This window comes from Zingiber officinale, chromosome 7B (genome assembly GCF_018446385.1).
Source record: "Zingiber officinale cultivar Zhangliang chromosome 7B, Zo_v1.1, whole genome shotgun sequence".
NCBI lineage: Eukaryota > Viridiplantae > Streptophyta > Magnoliopsida > Zingiberales > Zingiberaceae > Zingiber > Zingiber officinale.
In genome coordinates, this window is record NC_055999.1 from 5,564,306 (window position 1) to 5,586,900 (window position 22,595).

At 39.2% G+C, this 22,595-nt stretch overlaps 2 protein-coding genes across 4 annotated transcripts; one reads left to right on the forward strand and one right to left on the reverse strand.

Moving 5' to 3' along the window:
- Positions 1-546: 546 nt before the first annotated feature.
- LOC122005140 (serine/threonine-protein phosphatase 2A activator-like) lies at positions 547-12,373 on the forward strand. 3 transcript variants are annotated; one of them, XR_006118332.1, is made up of 3 exons: positions 547-1,786; positions 11,652-11,709; positions 12,033-12,373. XR_006118332.1 is itself a non-coding variant. In XM_042560065.1 (2 exons), coding segments are annotated over exons 1-2 (1,173 nt in total). In that variant the 5' UTR covers positions 547-614; the 3' UTR covers positions 12,034-12,373. The 3 variants fall into 3 exon arrangements, 2 of the variants coding, with proteins under 2 accessions (XP_042415999.1, XP_042415998.1); XM_042560065.1 differs by lacking the exon at positions 11,652-11,709; XM_042560064.1 differs by lacking the exon at positions 12,033-12,373 and having other exon boundaries at positions 11,652-12,031.
- A 5,308-nt stretch (positions 12,374-17,681) lies between these two features.
- LOC122005141 (putative WEB family protein At1g65010, chloroplastic) lies at positions 17,682-20,354 on the reverse strand. The gene is made up of 3 exons (XM_042560066.1): positions 20,117-20,354; positions 19,376-19,477; positions 17,682-19,268 (listed from the first exon to the last, which is right to left on the reverse strand). Exons 2-3 carry the CDS (start codon positions 19,466-19,468, stop codon positions 17,889-17,891), a joined length of 1,473 nt encoding a protein of 490 aa, XP_042416000.1. The 5' UTR covers positions 19,469-19,477; positions 20,117-20,354; the 3' UTR covers positions 17,682-17,888.
- Between the last annotated feature and the right edge of the window lie 2,241 nt (positions 20,355-22,595).

Sequence of the window (22,595 nt, forward strand, 5' to 3'; positions counted from 1 at the left end):
TAAATATTTTAAAACAATTATATGAAAATATTACAAATATAATTTTGGATTAGTAAATTAATATTCTTTATTATTGTGTAAAAGTGTTACGTTATATTGCATATTAATTCTATATAAGCATCGGAAAAAACAACTGAGATATATGCATATTCTCTGTTTTCAATTTCAATTAATAATATATTTTACTATTATATTTATTGGATCACCAAGGTCTGTTAAGGTAAAACAACCTTTCTAAAATAGTTTTTTAGCAAACATTTTATAAGTAAAAAAAAAGATATTCACAATGTAATTTTAAGATTATATAAGTTGCTAAGAATTAAATTATAATATTGATACAATATACTTTAGCATAAAGTGCTAAAGTGTTTTTTGGAAAGATAGGGAAAGAAACACTACCAAGCGGTCTGGACCTTCCCGGTCCGACGCAGCACTGCGCTGAGCTGACATCACGGCCTGGGCTGTGGACATCAGGGCCTGGCCTGGGCTTCACAGCTTTTCGCCAAGCCTCACGGACATAATAAACTGGCCCACGGGCTTAATTTGGACAATACATCTGCGACTCGACAACCGCTCGTCTCTCCACCCTTCTTCTGCTTTTTTTCCTTTCCAGAATGACCGATTCCGATCACTCCGACGCTGCACCTCCTCCCTCCTCTTCCTCCCCCACCGCTATCCATTCTTTTCCGGTGATATGTTCATCATGCGCCGCTTGCGACGGCGCCACGGCCTCCTGGTCATCCCCTCCTCCGTGGTCCGAGTCCTCCCCTCCCCCGGCCTACCGCCCCATCCGCGCCCCTGCCATCAACGCCCCCATGGCTACGGCTTCCATCGTCCTCGCCCCCGTCCCCCTTCCTCTTCCTGTCCCCCCTGCCGATCCCCCCTATCATTTTGAGGTCCCGTGCAAACGCATCTCCTCTCCTGACGACATCCGCCGCTTCCACTCATCCACCTCTGGCCGTCACTTCCTTGGCTTCATTGCTTCTCTCTCCCACTCCGTCCGCGGCCGCAAAATCTCCGATCCTGTCCCTTCCCCGCTCTCCGCCACCCTCTCTGGCATCCTCTCTCTTCTTCAAACCCTCGCCCGATGGATCGACGAGATCCCCCCTCTCCCCCACTCCTCCCGCTACGGAAATCCAGCCTACCGGACTTGGCACGCCCGCCTCACTGACGAGGGCCACGGTCTCGTTCTCGCCCTCCTTCCCGAGTCCGACGAGTTCCGCCCCGCCGCGGACGAGCTCCTTCCGTACTTTCTCGATTCCTTCGGCAACGCCTACCGAATCGACTATGGCACTGGCCATGAGACCAACTTCGCCGCCTTCCTCTACTGCCTCGCCCGTCTCGAGCTCATCAAAGAGGAGGAGTATCCGGCTCTAGTCCTCCTTGTCTTCTCCACCTACCTTGATCTTATGCGGAGACTCCAGATCACCTACAGCCTCGAACCAGCTGGATCGCACGGCGTGTGGGGGCTCGATGACTACCACTTCCTCCCTTTTATATTTGGATCCGCCCAGCTGATCGATCACAAGTACATGAAGCCGAAATCGATTCATAACCAGGACATTCTTGACAATTTCTCAAATGATTACATGTACTTGGCGTGTGTGGCGTTTGTGAAAAAGGTGAAGAAGGGGGTATTTGCAGAGCATTCGCCCATGCTCGATGATATCAGTGGTGTTCCTACATGGAGCAAGGTGAACAGTGGGATGTTGAAGATGTACAAGGCCGAGGTACTCGAAAAAGTCCCCATCATGCAGCATTTTCTCTTTGGATCTCTCATCAAATGGTACCTTCGTATCCCTCCCATTCATTCATTACTTGTTTTTCATAAATTGTTTAGTTTGAGCTCCTATTTATGTTGTTCCAATTGAGTTTCCTAATGTTATAGTTAAGTCGCTCTATTTAAGACCTGTAGGAAGATTGAATACTTGAAGTTCTGCTAATCGGGAAATGTGCCATTACCATAGGTGAATATCTATTTAAATCTCACTAAAGCCATCATTTGGTGCAATCAGAAAGACAGTTTTGGAATTAAGAAAATTCATGGCAATCTACCTGGAGGATAGCCCATTTTATGTTGTCCAAACATCTCTTTGATATGTTTGGAGGCCATATGGTAATTAAGTAGGACCAAAAATTAGATAGTGATGCAGGAGAGAATCCAAAATTGGGGTTTTTTTAAGTAGTTATCTGTTAATTAAGTTTAGTTTATTTTTCATATTTAATTTTGTCCTAAATCTTAGGAACCGAGTCTTGATAGTTAATTTATTTTAAATCTTAGGGAATAAGTCTAGTTGGTTATTTTTCTATTTAGATTTTGATATGGTCCCGAGTATAGGATCGAGTCACAGGTCGAGATCCGGACCCATACTTGATCATGCAACACGTAAATAGGAAAGGGAGGAGGAAAGACTCGTCCTAGACAGAGTCCCAATTACTCAATTTTCTTTCCTTCTTCATTGATAATAACACTCCTTTTATAAGGAGTTAATTACATGACTATTCAAGGAGAAAAAGGAAAAGACAATCCCTAAAGGAAACAAGGAATCAAATAAATAAATGCCCTTTATTTATTTCTACTTATAACAATAGCAAATTTGGGCAGTAGTAGAATTTGGACAGTAACCAAATAGGCAGTAGCAAATTTATTCAGTAGCTAATTAGGCAGATTTATTCCAAGCTAGTAATTTGCTTCTGATTATAGTGGCGTTCAACAAAGGCGTCCACATCATCACTCCCCTCCTTGATGTTGAACTTGTCCTCAAGCTCGAAGGTTGGGCAGTCGGAGAGGAACTTCCCGGCCGATTCCCAAGTAGCATCTTCAATGGAGGAGCCTGCCCAATGCACTAAGTACTCCCGTGTCCCTTTGTTAAGATGGCTGCGCAGAATTTTCTGGGAAACAGGTAAAGCTTGGCCTTCACACATCTGAGGTAAGGTTCCCGCATTATCTGGTGGAGAGCCCTTTTATGGCTTTAGCAATGAGACGTGAAAAACATCATGGATACAGCTATCAGGCGGTAAATCAAGTCTGTAAGCAACAAACCCAATGTGTGCTGCCACCTGAAATGGACCGAAATGTTTGGGAAGCAACTTGTGATGACGTTGGTGAGCCACCGATAGTTGACGATACGACTGTAGGCGCAGCCAGACCCAGTCACCCACTGCAAAGCTCAATTCACGGTGAGAGGAGTCAAAAGCCAATTTGGTCCGCTGTTGGGATTGCAGTAAACGTGCCCTCGCCACCTAAAGCACCTCATCCCTCTCCATCAAGGCGTGATCTACTGCAGCAACACGAGTAGAGCCTCCAGAATAAGATAGGAGACGAGGGGGCTCTTGTTCGTACACTAGCTGAAATGGTGTAGCCCCCAAAATAAGATATGAGACGAGGGGGCTCTCGTCTGTACACTAGCTGAAATGGTGTAGCCCCCAAAGCAGTATGGGAAGATGTGTTGTAGCAATACTCAGCCCATGGAAGCCATTCAAGCCATTTCTACGGTTGATCCCCAACAAGGCAGTGCAGATACATTTCAATGGTACGATTAACCACCTCCATTTGTCCATCAGTCTGCGGGTGGTAGGTTGAAGAAAAAGATAGCTTGGTTCCACAAAGTCGGAACAATTCCCGCCAAAAGGAGCTAAGGAAAACCTTGTCACGATCAGAGACAATAGATTCAGCCATTTCGTGGAGGCGGAATATCTCAGTAAAGAAGATCGCAACCATTGAGATCGCTGTATACGGATGGGCTAGGGGAATGAAATGAGCATACTTGGATAAACGATCCATAATTACAAACAAAACTGATTTACCCTTTACTTTCAGAAGACCCTCAATAAAGTCCATGGAGATGTCTGCCCATACTTGTTCGAGGATGGAAAGAGGTTGAAGTAGACCTGCTGGTTGCAAGTTCTGCCATTTGTTGCGCTGACAGGTAACACATTGTCGCACAAAGGTCAAGATATCCCGCTTTATACCTGGCCAATAGAAGTCGGCAAGAAGGCGGTGTAATGTCTTCTGTATCCCCTCATGCCCCGCCTCATGAAAAACTGCGATCACTATGGGAAGCAGCGGAGATTTGCCGGGAAGGAAAACTCGACCCTTTAGAAGATTAAGCCATCCTGAGTTTCCCACTCGGGCCCCTCCTCTCCACTTTGAACCCGGCGTAGTAACCCGAACAGCTCAGAATTAGAGTTCACTTCGCTTCGTATCTTATCAAAGATCTCTGCACAGGGAATAGAAAGAGCCATTATAATAGGTTCCTCCTTGTGACAGCGGGAGAGGGCGTCTGCGGCACGATTCAAATGGCTCGCTTTAAATTCCACCCAGAAGTCGAAGGTCATCAGCTTGCTAATCCAATGTTGTTGGGGTGATGTGGTGATGCGCTGCTCCAACAAGTAGTTCAAACTATAATGGTTTGTTCGTATCAGAAAGTGGCGACCCCACAGGTACGACCTCCAATGGATAACGGCTTTGGCCAAACTAATGAGTTCTCGTTCATATGCTGCTAATTTGAGATGATGCTTTGCTATTTTTCGACTGAAGAAAGCAATGGGGTGCCCTAGTTGTTGAAGAACTGCTCCAAATCCACTCCCTGAAGCGTCATACTCTACTACAAATTCTTCGGAAAAATTAGGCAAACTAAGCACTGGTGCTTCTGATAGAGACTTCTTTAATTGCCCAAATGCCTCTTCAGCCTCTTGGGACCATTGGAATGCATTCTTCCTAAGAAGACTCGTGAGAGGGGTTGTGATTTGCCCGTAAGCCTAGATGAATTTGCGATAGTAGCCTGCTAGTCCGAGAAATCCCTTAAGAGCTTTGCAAGTTTGAGGTTTGGGTCACTCCTCAATCGCCTGGATTTTGTTGCGATCCACCTCGATCCCTCAGGAATGGATAACATGACCCAAGTAGGATACTTGGAACTAACCAAAGGAACACTTGGATTTTTTTAGAAATAAAAGGTTAGCCTTTAACAATTCAAAAATAAGTCGACAATGTCCCAAGTGAGTATCCCTCGTGGGACTGTAGATCAAGATGTCATCGAAGAAAACCAAAATGAACTTACGAAGATATGGCTGGAAGACTTCATTCATTAGTGCTTAAAAGGTTGACGGGGCGTTTGTGAGACCGAACGGCATGACCAGGAACTCAAAGTGTCCATGGTGGGTACGGAAGGCTGTCTTCTCGATATCCCTCGGGTCCATCCGAATCTGGTGGTATCCAGAGCGCAAGTCTAGTTTGGTGAAGTACTGTGCCTCATGGAGCTCGTCAAGTAATTCCTCCACTATTGGAATGGGAAACTTGTCCTTAACCGTACGGTTGTTGAGCTCACGATAATCGATACAGAAACACCACGAGCCATCCTATTTTTTTGCTAGAAGAATTGATGACGAAAAATGCGACTTACTAGGGCGGATGATACCCTGGATGAGCATCTGAGTGCATTGTCTCTCGATCTCATCCTTCTGCAATTATGGGTAGCGGTAAGGGCGGACCACCACGGGGGCGGATCCTGGCAAGAGCGTGATACGGTGATCACAGTTTCGAGGTGGAGAGAGGCCTGCAGGTTCTTGAAATAAGTCATCGTAATCCTCAAGCAATGACTCCAGTTTGTTTAACATGAATTCCTCGCTGCGTATCATGGTTGTACTTGGCTTCGATTCCAACGGGTGACCACGCCAGAGGACCTCCTTGCCCGTTAGGACAAATTTCATCGTCAGGGAACGGAAGCCCCATATAATGGGGCCTAGGGTGCACATCCATTTAACTCCCAAAACCATGTCAAACCCCTCCAACGGAAGCATATAGAGATCAATAGAGAAAGTGTCTTTGCCCACCTGTAGGTGTACCGACTTGCAGAGACCTAAGCTTGGCACGCACTCTCTGTTGGCAACATATACCTTCAGGCCCGGTCGCTTTTGAATCTCCACCTTCAGGTCCGGCACTAGCCCTTCACGCACGAAGTTGTGTGCGCTTCCTGAATCCACCAATACCGAGACAGGTATCCCGTGTGATGCGGCCAACAGCTGCATTGTTTGTGAGTTTCTAACCCCACTGATAGCATGGAGGGAAATTTCTGGGTGTGTCTCCCCCTCTTCCTCACCTTCACTATCATCATCCGGTACTTCAATCCAGAATATGCGCTTACACTTGTGACCCGTGGAGTAGAACTCGTCGCAATTAAAACAGAGACCTTTAGCTCTTCGTTCTGCCATCTCCGCGCGGGATAGACGCTTGAAGAATGAGATAGGTGGAGTCCCTTTGCTATTGTCCCCCATGACCTTGGTCTTTGCTATAGGAGGGCCTCCACTGCTAGGTTTAAACTTGGATGTGATTCTGCCCCAATTTGTACGTAGTGGGTGCCCGCCTCGATTGAAGCATTGCTTCCGTTCTAATGCCCTGACCATATTCATTGCAATGCCCAGGTTTCCAGGCTTCTGTAGCTCAATGTCGATACGAAGATCTTCAACTAGCTCTGCTGTGAACAAGTCAACTTGTTGTCGGGGTCGGAGGTCCGAGGTTCGGGCGAGGAGAGATTGAAATTGGCGCTGGTAGTCTTCTACAGAGTCTGTCTGCTTCATATTTGCTAGCTCTCCCAAAGGGTTATTGCTTAGAAGCGGGCCCAAGAGGATATGACAGTAGTCTCTGAACTACTTCCAAGTTATCTCTCGCTCTTCTTGCTCTACCTGATCAAACCAAAGTTGGCTTCCTCTACCAAGTGGAAGACATCAAGGCCAACCTTGTAAGCCTCTGTGGTCCTTTGGTTGGTAAAGAATTTTTTGCACCTTTTAACCCAGCACAGCGGATCCCCTTCTCTAGAATAGGTGGGGAACTCCATCTTTGAGTATCGCGGAGCCATGGTGCCGTTAGTTGATAGTTTAGGTTTGACCTCCGAGCCTCTAGAAGGGCCATACTCTGTGCTGGTAGGGCTGTCTGCAGTGGGCAAAGGTCGTCGTCTAGCATCTTGAACAGTACGGGAAATTTTGACAATCTGCTACTCTAGTCCTTGTTGGCGGGAGGTGATTTACTCCATAAAAATTTGCTGATGCGAGGCCAATTTCTCCATGAAGTCATCGAGTTTGGATCTGATTGGATCCGTGTCACCCATGATCGGCTCTGATACCAAGTTGATATGGTCCCGAGTATAGGATCGAGTCATAGGTTGAGATCCGAACCCGTACTTGGTCATGCAACACGTAAGGGGGTAAGGGAGGAGAAAAGACTCGTCCTAGACAGAGTCTCAATTATTCAATTTTCTTCCCCTCTTCATTGATAATAACACTCCTTTTATAAGGAGTTAATTACATGCACTATTCAAGGAGAAAAAGGAAAAGACAATCCCTAAAGGAAACAAGGAATCAAATAAATAAATGTCTTTTATTTATTTCTACTTATAACAGTTGTAAATTTGGGTAGTAGCAGAATTTGGACAGTAACCAAATAGGCAGTAGCAAATTTATTCAGTAGCTAATTAGGTAGTAACAGATTTATTCCAAACTAGTAATTTGCTTCCGATTATAGTGGCGTCCAACAAAGGTGTCCACATTAGATTTTTTTTTAGGGTTTTGAGTGCTATATAAACATATGCTTAGATGATGTTTGAGGACAAACTATTTTGATATTGAATCAATTGGTTTTGCTTAAACCATGTTACGGTTATATCTCTTTTGTTCTTTATTTCCCGCTCTTATTTTCTCAAGAAGGTTTTTTTTTAAAACCTATCTTGAGTTACTTCTTATTTCGTTATTTCTCTCTTGTTTCTTCTTAATCCCTCTTTAACTTCACGTCCTAAAATAATCTATATTCTACTCGGCGTCAATTGATATCAGAGCTCATTAAGATCCAATGGAGGGTCGTCGTGGACGTGGTCATGATCGTGAAAGGTAGGCACTCGAGACGAGATTCAGTATCTACATAGACAAGTCACAAAGTTATTTCAACGTCTAGCGACACGAGAACGTAAATATCGTAAGTTCATTTATTCCCCTTTTGAAAAATCTCTAATTTCCAATTGAGAAGAGTTGTCCAAGCACAAGTTTGGTTTTGAGAAATACGAGTTCAACCACCCCACCACCTACAACTTCTAGAGAACACCAACTCCCCAGTACCTCTACGCCCCCCTTCCTCTCACGGCGGCGGAGACAACTATGAGGATGCGGAACTCGATAACATCGAGTACGACCAGTCCTACTCTCTCGATCATCCAATTGCTGGAGGCAGCGAAGACAACGACAAGATCGAATTATTCGGTGATCCAATTTACGACGAAGACGAGATCGAAGCACTAGGCGAACTGATATTTGATGATGAAGTTGACGAGGTACTCTATGGTGATGACCATGAGATTTTGGTCTTATTTGAGGATGTAGTTTGTGCCGTATCAGAAGACAATGCGAAGAAAAGGGAGACTATGGATGTTGAAGACATTATTTTGAACTCGAGGACGAGTTCTTTTCAACCTGGGGCGCATCCAGTGATATAATCATCTTGTACCATCCAACATGGCTATGTTCCCCTTGGAGTTGTTACGAGAAGAAAATAAAGCTACTAACTTTCCTTTTGAATCTAGAAGAAGGACGATCAAGGCTACTTACAGGGAAGATGATGAGTTCGTGGTCTTCTGACGTGGTTGCACTCTATTCGAAGTTTGGGCGAGATGGAATCCCTTCAGATTTGGTAACTAATAACTCTACACTACTTTCTATGTCCAAATTTTTGAACAAGATGAAGCACGAAGACATAGTCTATACTTTGCTTCCTTACAAAAGCGATAAAATATACCTAGACTTGGATCTACGTGCAACAACTCCTATCCGACTTTGCTAATTTGATCGCTGAAGACCTTCCTCCGGGGCTTTCCTCTAGGAGAGACATTCAACACCAGATTGACCTCGTTCCGGGGTCAATCTTACCTAACTGGCCGACATACTGTGTTAGCCCTAAGGATGTTGAAAAACTACAATGACAAGTTGTGGAGCTATTGAGACAAGGTTATACTCGTGAGAGTATGAGCCTTTGTGCAGTCTCTTCTCTACTTACTACCATGAGTATTAAGGTTATCGGGTTTGGATCTTTCTTGAATATGTATATTGATGATCCCTCCTTTGGCAAGATATTCCAGGAAGTAACTAATGGACTTCACAATGACTTTATTTTGCACAATGGTTATCTATTTCGTGGACTACGATTATGCATTCCAGACTATTCTTTAAGGCATCACATTATCAGTGAATTGCATAATGGACACTTTGGCCGAGAAAAGACATTAGCCCTCATCTCTTTCGACTTCTATTAGCCCAAACTAACTAGTGACATAGCTCATTTCGTGGATCGTTGCTTTATTTGTCAGCAATCTAAGGGAACTCTCACCAATGTTGGTTTGTATACTCTCTTACCAATTCCCGAAGCCCCTTGGTATGAGGTTTGCATGGATTTCGTATTGGGTTTACCTCGCACCTAACGGGCCGCAGACTCTATTCTAGTTGTGGTGGACCGATTCTCTAAGATGGCTCACTTTGTGGCATGCAAAAATACCATGGATGTTGTTCGGATTGCCACCCTCTTCTTCAAAGAGATTGTGCGTTTACACGGTATTCCTCAAACTATTACTTCAGATTATGATACTAAATTTGTCAGCCAATTTTGGAAGACTTTATGGGAAAAGCTAGGGACAAAGCTAAACTTTAGCAGCGCCTATCACCCTCAGACATATGGTCAGACCGAGGTAGTGAATCGGAGCTTAGGAATTCTTCTGAGATGTCTCACAGGAACCAAACTGAAGCAATGAGATCTAGTTTTACCTCAAGCAAAATTCACATATAATAGATCAAAGAACAGGACCACTGGTTTGAGTCCTTTCGAAGTTGTTTATGGATAAAACTCATCTGGGGTACTAGATTTAGTCCTTATTTCGCATCCCGGACAAACAAACACCAAGGTTGAGGAGATGGCCGAGCATCTTCTAGTTATTCATGAGCAGGTTAAGCAAGCTATTCAAGAAAGCAACACCGAATACAAGATCAGGGCAGATCGACATCGACGTCAAGTTCTTTTTGACATTGGTGATATGGTTTGGGCTGTATTAACTCGTGGTCGTTTCCCTGCTGGTGAATACAACAAGCTCGAAGATCGAAAGATTGGACCTTGCGAGATACTAGAAAAGATTAATGACAATACCTACAGGTTGCGACTTCCTAGCCATTTAAAAACTTATGATGTTTTTAATGTAAAGCACCTAAGTCATTGTGCTCTGGAGCCAGATACACCCACCCTAAACTCGAGGATGACTTCTCTTCAACTCCAGACGACTAATGCAGGAGAGAATCCAAAATTGGGTTTTTTTAAGTAGTTATCTGTTAATTAAGTTTAGTTTATTTTTTATATTTAATTTTGTCCTAAATCTTAGGAACCGAGTCTTGATAGTTAATTTATTCTAAATCTTAGGGAATAAGTCTAGTTGGTTATTTTTCTGTTTAGATTTTTTTGAGAGTTTTGTGAGCTATATAAATCTATGCTTAGATGATGTTTGGGGACAAGTTATTTTGATATTGAATCAATTGGTTTCGTTTAAGTCACGTTACGACAACATCTCTTTTGTTCTTTATTTCTCGCTCTTATTTTCTCAAGAAGGTTTTTTAAAACCTATTTTGAGCTACTTCTTATTTCGTTATTTCTCTCTTGTTTCTTTTTAATCTTTCTGTAACTTCACGCCCTAGAATAATCTATATTCTGCTCGGCGTCAGATAGTTTCTTAAGATTATATTTCTACATGCTTGGTATAATAGAAATGGTATAGTGAAATACCATTCTCCAAAATTGTGCTCATGGCTAATGATGGTTTTGCAAAATAAACATAGCCTCCTTAATCAATCACTAGTTGTTAAATTCATTAATTTATTTCTAAAAATAGTAGTCACCGTGGAGGTTTTGACCAGTAAAATGATTACAGTTGATCGATATGTGAAGTTGGACGGCAAAATTATGTGGTTATTAAGACACTGTGATAGAGATTTAGGATCTACTCATCCTTCATTGTACGTACCTGCAGTGATAAATATTTGATTGTGTAATGCGATGCCATTAAAAGACAAATATAGTCAGTTGATGGGTTCTCAACAAGCTCGAGTCGCTGCCTTCCCTGTGCCATCATCTTGAATTTCTCTAGCAGGAGCCTACAGCATCTTTTCACTTGATTCTCTCCAGCTCAGTTCATCTTTACTGGAAACATATTCCATTTTTCAGAACAATGTTGATGCACTTCTAGATGCTCATTGATATTCTATTGTTCCATTAGAAGCTTCCTCAGATGCTATTATATTTAGCTACAGAAAATTATGATTTTTACAATATAATTTTGCAAAGTACCTCAGGAATATCTGTCCTATGATCATGCGTTCAATTGGACACTACTGACTGGATTTCTGATAAAATGTGTGAAGGATTGGGAAGTTCAATTCTTAGCCTCGAAGTCTACAAATGCTTTTTAAGTTTAATTATTAACCTTAACAGCCCACCAATGACTGCGTAATCTTGAATGCTAAAACCCTACTATTTCTGTGTGGTAGAGAAGATTTTTTGTAATACTAGTGGGCATCTGAAACTTTAACTGCATCTGATGCTATGATGTAATAGTTTTTTCATCTGCCAAATATTGCAGGGAGTGAAGTTCTCTTCATCGAGCTGTCCTGTTGACTTACCTTCAAAATGCTATCGAGGTTCTCTTATCTTAGCATTTAATGGACTCAATTTGTGTACTTGCATTATGGTCGAACACATCTGGTTGTTTCTCAAATCCTCTTATCTTAGCATTTAATGGACACACCTCCTCCCTTTCCTCAAAGCAGATGACAAGTAGTCTTGTCATATTGTTTTTTCACTCGATATAATATTTTGCATCTGAACGTGCTTATGTTGTGTGGTCATATCTGCATGTAAAATCTGTCTGAACTCTCTTTTGTTTAACATCTTGAATGTCGTACGATCACATGGCCAGTAAAATATCCATCTGTGACTCTCATCTGTCTTTTTATCCTTTCAGATTCAGCGTTATTGAATCAACACTACTCTGCGAAGTCATTATGGTTTGTAAAAAATATCAGTCCCTAGATTTGCTGCAAAACTATTCCATAGCACGCTCTGTTTATCTTGCTCTAAATTTGTTGTTGCTGCCGGGCAAATTTCTCAGCCAAGAACCATTAAATTCTTCTAGCCATTTCAAAGAACAATTTGTAGAATGCTCTGAGTATGCTATTGCTTGAGAGGTGGTATTTTTGCTGGTGTTGCTGCTGTCCTTATTTGAATTCTGTCTGCACCCTTGTTCAGTCTCTAATGTTGGGGTTTATGGAGAACGGATGAAAGTAGCATTCATTTTGTCATCAAGCAATTGGCTATTGAGCTAGAAACAAACAGAACGAGTGGGGATACGATTGAAAACTTTACAAATCGATATAGAGCACTTATTTCGTTCGATTGTTGCAGTTGTTACAAACAAGGTTTTTTTGGTAATTGAGGTTTCTGATTTTTACTGATTTATTTTGAAAGCCGGAAGTATTAGGATAAATCTAAAAGTGCTAAGTGGTAAAATGGTTGCATCTATTATAGTTGAGAATTAAACCCCAAATGTTTGGGAGATTGTATGGACATCCTACTGCATCATCGTGTGTGTAGGTACCAATTATGGGGACAACAAAACAAACAATTTTTTTACGAACTTTGAAATGTTCATATATAAAGCCTCAATGTGTTTTAGATCAATGCCCCATAGAGTTGGGCCAATAGTTATTGAAAGCTTCACTTATAGAGATTGCGTGAAACAGCCGCTTTTCAACTAACTCAAACCTTCTAGGTAATTTGTTTTTTTATAATACTATATAAATAAACGGACAATAATAAATGGTCAAAATTTGATTAGTCAGAATATATTTTATAAGTCATTATTATTTTAATAATGTTATTTTTATATATTAATTTTATAAATCATTATTAAAGATATTTTAATAATATTATTTTATATATTAATTATATGTATGTATTATTACTCAATTCTGCTAGCCCGATTTTATAGATTTACTGTAAACAAATGAAAGGTCAGGTGAACTGGATCAAATTGATTTTTGTTTTTTTATCAATGAGATTCTAATCACACATAATTTTCTTGGGAAGATTCGAACTTCTTTTTGTACTTTTTCAAAAGACTAATTATTTTCATAGAATAGGTTTTTGAAACAAAAAATAATCCAACTCCAATTTACATTATGTGGAGCTTTTATTCAATCATCATTGTTAAATTATATTTATTTTATTTGGTTAAAAAGATGATTCACTCATTTTTAGTACCTCGTTAATATATCCCTATGTCAATATGATGAAGATAAATTACGAATGATTACTAACCATTAGTACATTGGTCAAAACATAAGAAAGACATATTTAAATGCGTCAAATTTTAACTCTATAATCTAATATAATAACACTTCATGTTGTAAACTAGTAGCAAGAATTTTATTCTTTCATTAATGTTTAAATTATTTTATTATGTTAAATAATATTTTATATGATCCATCTTTATTTTTTAATTATATATATATATATATATATATAAAATATTATAGTCCAACCCCCAAACTCTAAAGAAAATATCTTATTAATATAACTGGGAGCTTAAAAACATAAACAAAAAAAAATGATCGAAGCTCCTTGGATCATCCAAGGCACCTTGAACATGTGAGAGCGCCTAGGCGTGACACTCACGAGACGTCAAAATCTATTTTTTTTAATCCTTCTCTCATCTACATGTATAATTATCTTCTTTTTCATTTGATTACATGCTACAAATTAATACCACCTTGGTACTGGCACCACAAAACCAAAATCATCCACCTTAGTGTTGGATTAATATTATTTACCTTGGTGCTGGTTTGTAGAAACTAGCACCATTTAGTGTTGGTTCATGAACCAAGTACTGATTTCTACAAACTAGCACCACTTGGTGTTGGTGCTGGTTTGTAGAAACAGTGTCCCCTCAGGATGATGTGGTGATTAAGACATGAGGTGTTGCCACATGAGATCTTAGGGTCGAAACTCGGTACGTCCGAGTATGACTTCCCCTATGTCTTGGCTATCTGCACTAATGGCTAGTAGCCACCCGTGATTTACCTCCTCTGTGTTGCCTTAGAGATCAATTGGCGAGGGCGCTGGGGGCGAGCGAATCACCTTTTGCCACATGGTTTCTAGAAACTAGAACTAAGGTGGATGGTGCCATCACCACCACCTTGGTGCTGATTTTTATAAACTAGTACTATCTTGGTGTTGATTTATAGAAACTAACACTACCTTATATGCACTCAAAGGAGAGAGAAGAGAGTTGTTGTGGATTTAAAAAAAATTAGATTTTTGCTACGTCAAATTGCCCATGTCGAACGTCACCCACAGGAGCTCACATCTAATCCCTAAGCTCTAAAAAAATTTAAAAATTACACTAGGTACTCACAAATGTGCAACTAGGCCCCCCCCCCAAATAATAAAAAAAAAAAAATCTAAACCCGACCCCCCAAACCTAAAATCTTAAATTCACTCCTGTGTGTCGCATAAAATTGATTTTTTATATACATAATCTTTTTAGCCCCTATTTATATATATACTCAATCATTTTAGCCTAGGCGACAGGCGTGGGCGGCTAGCACAATCAACAAAAATACTAATTTGTTTCATTTTCTTTTTGTTTATTTTTTTCAAACTCCTAGTTATGCTAATAAGCTTTTGTCAGGGATTAGAGGGATGAATCATGTGTATTTTTAAAATATTTCTTTTCGATTTTAAAAAATGAGTGCTCAGCGGAAAGAGGATACGAACAAGGAAAATAGAATACAAGTAGTTTTACTTGGTTCGGAGTCTTCGACGACTCATACTTCAAAACCCGACCCTTTAGACCTTTCTGACAAATAATTCACTAGTATTTGCAAAATTAGTTACAATATAAGGAGAGTGTAACAACCCTACACTTCCTAAAGCAATAACTATAATAACAAAAATTTGTTACCCAACACGTGAAGATAAAGGTCGGGATTGAACTTGGGTGTTAGAATTGATCTGGCTGACTACAGTAATCAAGCATAGTAGCATTGTAGCATAGTTATAGCACGAAGATGGTGCAACATGCAAGATGATTATGGAAGCTTGTAGAGAAGTATTATTGAAGCTGCTAGTCGAATGCTTCTTATAAACAATGTTGGAGGTACCTCCAACAACCCATGGAGCCTCCAACGGTGATTATACGATCCGAAGAACCTGTGCGAGGGTGTCTTTCATAAGATCTAAGGCACCTCCAATGCACTCTGAGGTGCTTCCAATACGCTTCGAGGTGTCTCCCCACAACGAAACTCTATCTTCAAAACTTATCTGCGCGAGGGCACCTCCAACTTATCCAGGGTGCCTTCGTTTGGCTTCAAGGTGTCTCCCTGCAGTTCTAGAGCACCTCGAGCACTGTTCAGCCAAGGTTAATCTTTTATGCTTTGTTCCTACAAGCCATGTTAGTCCAAGTAATAAATGATAACCTACAAAATAAAGTTAGCATAATAAAAATTAGATTATTAATTAGATATTGTTTTCCCAATACCAAGATCTAGTGTTGGTTTCAACTTAGACTTTCAAAATGAATCTAAGTTGGACCAGTGCCTACAATCCTACTGGAGCTCGTCTTCACTAAATCTCTCTCCTCTAGTGCTTACTTTACTTACCATTGCAAACTTACTCAACTCTTGACCCACTAGGTCTTCATACCAAATGCCCTATCTAGACTTTAGCCAGTTGTCAGGTACCACAGATTCAACTGAACTTCCTGTCAAATATCAACCTATCTGTTTTTCCTTTGTCAGTTATCAGGTTCTCTAGACTTAACAGAACTTCAGCTTGGTGTCAGGTCTCGTCAAATCTTTCAGTTCATCACACTTGGTAAATAGGTTAGAAAACCACAAGTCTAACTTTAACATTTGTCGTACATCAAAATCTGAGTTTAATTATTAGTTATATATATATAAAACATCCCGTTGTAAAAAAAAATCCTGCAAATGTGTCGTAATTGGGGATCAAATCATAAATACTTGGGTGACAACTTGATGTGCTTCCGCTGTACCATAGCCGCGGGGCAATATCAAGACTTTTATATATAGAGAGAGAAGATTATTATCTTACACATCTAATGGTGGAAATCATGTTAGTACTATGTGTATTTTTTTTTAAAATTTCTATAGTTTTAATATTATAACATAATTCTTAAATCCTAAAAACTAAACCATAAATTCTAAACCCTAAATGGTGAAGAAAATAAAAACAAAATAAATATATTTGGTGTTCATAAGGTGCGCATCATTGGAGGTGTAGGTTAATATTGTTGTACATATATAAATATTTAACTTCTTTTCTCTTGCCAATTAGTTTTTTTTAGCTTTTCTCAATAATTCTGCATCTCTGGTACATTGTATTTGTTACATGAAATCTCATAATTATATACCGGGCCGGTCCTAGATTTTGAAGGCTCCTGTACCATAATAATAATAATAATAATAATAATAATAATAATAGATCCTTTGTATTTATATAAAAAATAATAATAAAATTGATACTATAAAAATAATTTTATTAATAGAATAAAGATTTTACCATAATAAAAAAAAATCAAACAAACTAATTAAGTAATCTAAAATTATTTTTCATTTAATCATGCACCAAGCTAAATCAACATGAATCAAATAAGAAAATTCTACCTAAATTGAATCCTCGAAGGGTCTAAGCGCGTGTAGTGGCAGTGGGCATCGATGGTGACGCAACGATGCAACGATGACGATACTGAAAATCATAGTATGGGAACTAGGAAGGTGACTGTCGGTGACTGTCAAAGTGGACGAAAGCAAAGAGTTTGAGTGTAAGACAGGGAGCAAAAATGAATTTAAGGTTTAAAAAGAAGTATAAAAGAAACCAGAGAAAGAAAAGATATGATCGAGCTCCCTCCCATGGGTATTTCTCTCTTTTATTATTAACACTTTTACAAAAAAAAAAAAAAAACTGCAATCATTTAGATTTTATAATTAAATCTTTTTAAATTAATGTTTTATTGAATAAATACTAATATTTTTTTTACTAAAAGAAATGGGTCCTACCCAAGATGGGCTCTGTGCGCCAGCCCCACCTTGACCACCATACACCGGTCCTGATTATATAATCACAATCAATAAATCATATACTTTATAAAATTTTCTTATAACTTTAAGAATGAAGGTTATATCCGACTTTATCAGCTCTTTATTTAAATAATAAACTTTATCTTATAAATTATATTTCCATTAATACTGGTTGTTTAATAATAAAATTAAGATATTTAAAACTTTAATGTTTTCATCTATTTACATTATTCCCTCAATTCATTTATTTATTATTACTTATTCAAGTTCTCTTCTAATTATTTTAAAACATAGAGAAACAAATTGAGGGGTCAGGATAAGTCAATGTTGTAAATTCGAATTAGATCCATTAATTCAACGTATTAAATAGAAAACAGGAGTCTAAACTCATCGGTTTAGATCATTGGAGTAATCCCTAAATCAAAATTCAGACCAATTCAAGCAAATGAACTTTAAACCAACAACACTATAATTACTCGACGTCCAATCTCAGGTAAAAAAAAAACAGTGGATCAAATTGAATCTCGAGTTTTAAAACTAAAAGATCTTCAATGTTTCATTTGATCCCTATTTTTATTAAACTTGATCAATTTCGAACTTACATTATACAAAGTGATGCTTCAACCGTGTTGCAGGGTTAGAAGTTTGCAGATTGACACGAAGAGGAAGAGGATCTCAGAATTTAGTCACCAAAGAACTACCCGTGACGAATTCTACATTTAACTTCTTTTTCTTCTAAAACTCTCTCCGAATCTCCGAAGAAATGTCTTCTTTTTCTGATTTGCAGCAGGTTGCTCAGTATCATCCAAATGACTTGCATCTATACGATCAAAAACATCACGGTTTACTGACTGCTCGTAGTCAGAAACAATTGAGGAAGCAACCTTAATTTCATATGTCCTGAGCTTCCCAGGTTCACCTATTGAGTGCCTAGGACCATGTTGCAATTGTTTACTATGTCCAGGCCATCTTTCCGATGAAAACTTCGCTAAAAGTTTACCGGCATCACCATCACTTATCGCAAAGGGTTCACTCTCGTTGGATGGGGCTCCCATGCTCGAGACCATTGTGGATGTTGCAGCAAGCAAGCTCTTCAGTTCCTTGACACTATCTGTTGCTGCAGCTTCACTGACCTTTAAGCATTCATATTCTTGTTTTAGTCCCTGCAATTCTTTTTCCTTCTGAGATAAAAGATCTTTTAGCTCAGTGTTGTCTTTCCTAACAATCTCCAGGGATTCTTTGACGATGCTGGCTTCATTTACAGCCTGCTTTAGAATATCCCTCAGATTGAAATTCTCTTCCCTGGCCGATCTCTGTGATCGGAACAACTTATTGTTGTCTGCTTTTAACTCAGTGATCTCCTCTTCGGACATTTTGATACAGTTTATGAAGCAATTCTCTTTCTCACCCCAAGCAGTGGTAGATTCCTCCAATTCATACTTGAGCCTTTCAGATTCTTCGGATGCTGCTTCAAATTTTTCTTCCATGCTCCTTAATTGCGCCTTTAAGTCTTCTGCTTCACCTCTTGCTTTCTCCAGCTCAGATTCGGTTGATTTGAGTTTTCCCTTCACCTGATTGGATTCTGTTGTTACTTCTTTCAGGACGGATGCTAAACCATCCATCGCTGTCTTGCTTTTCTCTTCTGCTTCTGTGCTTAACCTAAGCTCGTTCCTTAGTGTTCTAATGTCTTCTTCCGCAGAGCCAATGCGCACAAGATCATTCCCAAACAAATGCTTCTCAAAGTTTCTAAGGCTTCGGCTGCCAAACCGTCTAGAACTCTCCAAGCTCTTGCTGTTCTCTCGCAGAAACTTGTTCTCGAGTTTGGCCTCTTCCAGAGAGATATTTATCTGCTCAAGGAGCTTTGTCTGGGACGCGAGCGACCCATGCAATTTTCTTTCTGATTCCTTCGCTTTCTGAACTTCCTTCTCTAGAGACTCCACTTTCGACTTACTTTCATCTGTGAATCCTTCAGACGCAGGGTTCTTTTTCAGAGAGGTAAGTTGTTGCATTACTCGGGATTTATCCTCTTTCTCCTTCCTCAGTTCTTCCTGAATCTTTTTTAATTGTTGTTGCAGATCAGAAGATCTCGGACGTTGTTTCTGAAAATAAATAAGTAGCACACAGAGAAAATTTTTTTGCGATCAATAACAACCAATGCAAGTTGGAAAAAAATTGGAACAATATCATACTTAAAACGAGAACTTACAGATAATGAATGAGCTGTCTTGTTAAATGATCCTGGGTCTGATGAATCCAATGAGGAAGAAGGTCCCTCGGTTGTTTTGGATTGAGATTCCATTTGGAAGAGCTAGGCGTTAACACATGTGATGCAACGAATTAGTACACGTTCAAAATAGGAATGAAAAACAAACCAAGAGACTAGAACAGCAGTTTCTCGCAATGATCAAGGAAATGATCGAGGAGACTCAAGAACCACAATAACTTTCCTTCTTGTCTTTCTCTCTAAAGTCTGAAAAAGCCGGTTTGCAAACATGATTTGATCTCCAAAATCGGGGGAAAAAAGGATCGTTTAATTAGTTGTAAAGATGGAATCAACGAAACGATGCCCAATTAGAAACGGAAAGCGCTAGTTCTGCAAACCACTAGAAAGCACTAGAGAAAAAGATGTGAACTTTAGGGTACCTGAGGCTGAACTAGTAAGGCAGCATCATGAACTAAACTAATGGCTATGCCTAGTAAATCGCTCCAGCTCGAAGACGCATAAAACAATTCTAGAAAATGATGGAATCGAGCAAAAGTGCGAGCGAGCAAGCAAGATGGTGAACTCGTCATCGATTAGACCGAAGCGCCACCATGATGCTGATCTCTTAATCGATTTGATCAAAGCGGAAAAAGCCGGCACCTTGACGGCGAAAAAAAAAAGTACCATATCGAAGCGGAAAAGAATCGCCGGAAAGAAACAGAAATCGAAGGGAGGAGTGCTCACCACTTGGCAGTTGGTCGCAAAACGAGCGTGTGTTCCTCGGAGCTCCTAAAGCAGAAAGTTTTTCAAGAGAAGCGAGCCCTCCAGTCGCTTCACGACGCCGTTGGCTGAAGGAGAAGCCGAAGAAGAAGTTCAAAAAGAAAACAAGCGAGGAACGAGTAAATGGCGTGGGGTTGGAGGCGCCGAGGCAGAAAGGGTAGTTGAAGCGGTCGAGTCCACCATCTGCGCGTTGGATTCTTCTTCGACTCCCGCGAGGTTGCCCCTTGCCGGGTCACGGTCAGACTTAACGGCCGATGATGTCATTGCGATTGAACACTTACCCAATGTTAATGTTCCATCTATGGCTATTGTTTACGTCATCGTGCATTTTCTGTTTTTTTTTTAAAAAAAAACAGAGTTGCCTTCCTGAATCCGATTAAATAGCAATCAATTAATATTAACAAGAATAAAATAACCTTTTCCTGATACAAATATTTCCATATCGATCGAGTAATACGTCGAATTGATATGGACAATCCTTCCTTCATAGTTTATTAGGGGGCATTTGGTTAAAAATTATTCATCTACATTATCAACGAAAATCTTATTTGATTTAGATAATCGATATTCTCGAGTAATGTTCCATGTCCGACATGTCAACAAAAGGGACATGCAATCGAGAATCGAAAAATCTCTGAAAACCTCGAAAAATTGAAGTTTTTCTTGATTATGGGATTAACGATTTTTTTTTACCCAAAATATCCTCGGATAAGAGAAAAATATGAAAAATAGAAAAACATAAAGAAAAAAATAGAAAATATAAAAAATAAAATAAAAAAACTTTAAAAAAGGAAAAAGACATAAAAGAAATAAAAAAATATAATAAAAATAATAAAATAATAATAATAAATGTAAAAAAAATAAAAACACATAAAAAAATAGAAAAAAATGTAAAAAAATTTAAAAATAATAAAAATGTAAAAAAAAACATAAAAAAATTAAAATAAATAAAAATAGAATAAACGTAAAAAAAAATTTTAAAAATATTTTTTTAAAAAAATAATAAAAAAAGGTTAAATTTAAAAAAAAACATAAAAAATTAGAAAAAATGTAAAAAAAATTAAAAATTAAAAAAGCGTAAAAAAAAATTTAAAAACCTAAAAAAATGTAAAAAAATTTTTTAAAAAAATTAAAAAATTAAAAACGAAAAAAATAAAAAAATGTAAAAAAAGAAAAGAAATAAAGAAACCCTAAAAAAGGGGGGAAAAAACACATAAAAATGAAGAAAAAGAGGAAAAGAAAAGTAAAAAAACATAGAGTTTAAATAATAATAATAATAATAATAATAATATTATTATTATTATGTATGGTTGGTTTTGTAAATGAGGGTAATACAGTAAAATATTAAAATAGGTTATTCATTAAAACCTTCAAACAAACAAGTTTTTGTTGCATTACCTAGGTTGCACCAAATAACATTTGGTTATGTTTTATTCCCCATAACCTTGGTTATGTGATTACCAGGTAATCACATAACCAAAGTTATACATGATAACTTGAACCAAACGTACCCTTAAAGTTATTCCTCGCGTGTGGTAATTCAATAGAAAGATAATAATGATCACCTTAACTAGACTTTTCATGGTTGCCATGGATTGAGGTTTTGGTTATGTTTACCTCTCAAAAGATGGAAAGGGAAAGGAAATGAATTAATGGACATTCGTAGGGATGGTTAAGAGAAAGTAAAGAGAAAAGAAAAGAATTAAAGGGAGAGGGGAAAGAATAGAAACTCTCCGGGGAAAAAACAAAAGAAGAAAAATTAAAGAAAATTATACGGCCAAAAGCGTCGCTTCTTATAAAAATCCTTGCACGTCTTCTATTTGATTTGTTGGATGATATTTCTATAGCTCACTGGTGGTGCGATTGTTAAGATGAGCTAATGATTTCGGCGTCGACGATCACAAATGCTGGGACTCAGGATTCGAGATCTAGTTGTAGGTTCTGAGATGTGGCGGTCGACTACAATCATGCAAAGGCGAAATAGATGTACCCGATGAGATGGGCTAAGGAAGAGGAGCGGGAAGCGTCGACAGGGCGTCGGGTCTCTAGAAATCCAGCAACTACACCAACTTTCTTCTTCTCTCATTCACTGATAGCAAGCATCAAGCGTAGTAAGTTTGTTTTTCCTCTCCTCACAACAACAACAACAACGATTTCCAGCCGTTGCTTGTCGTCTCCCTTTCCTTCTCCTTCTCTTCTCAAGAGCAACGACTTGTTGTTTTTGTTGTCTTTTCCTGCCATGCATAGCAATCGTCGGAGCTAGCCAGGGCCATCATTGGATCCCGTCGAAGCTCGTCGAGGCCATCAGCGAAAAGGAGAAAGGTTCTCCTTCCTCTTCTTTCAATGTTTCCGCAGCTTCATCATTGGTTTATCTTATTCTCTAAGCCAATAGAAGTAAACCATCACTCCTTTCATCTCCTCTAAGATTTCCAATAGCAACAAC

Bases quoted from the DNA above. Each gene is read 5' to 3' on its own strand.
- LOC122005140 (XM_042560064.1), top strand. From the start codon at position 615: ATGACCGATTCCGATCACTCCGACGCTGCACCTCCTCCCTCCTCTTCC.
- LOC122005141 (XM_042560066.1), bottom strand. From the start codon at position 19,468: ATGGAATCTCAATCCAAAACAACCGAGGGACCTTCTTCCTCATTGGAT. The intron at 19,269-19,375 runs GTAAGTTCTCGT...ATTTATTTTCAG, and splicing joins AGACAGCTCATTCATTATCT to AAACAACGTCCGAGATCTTC.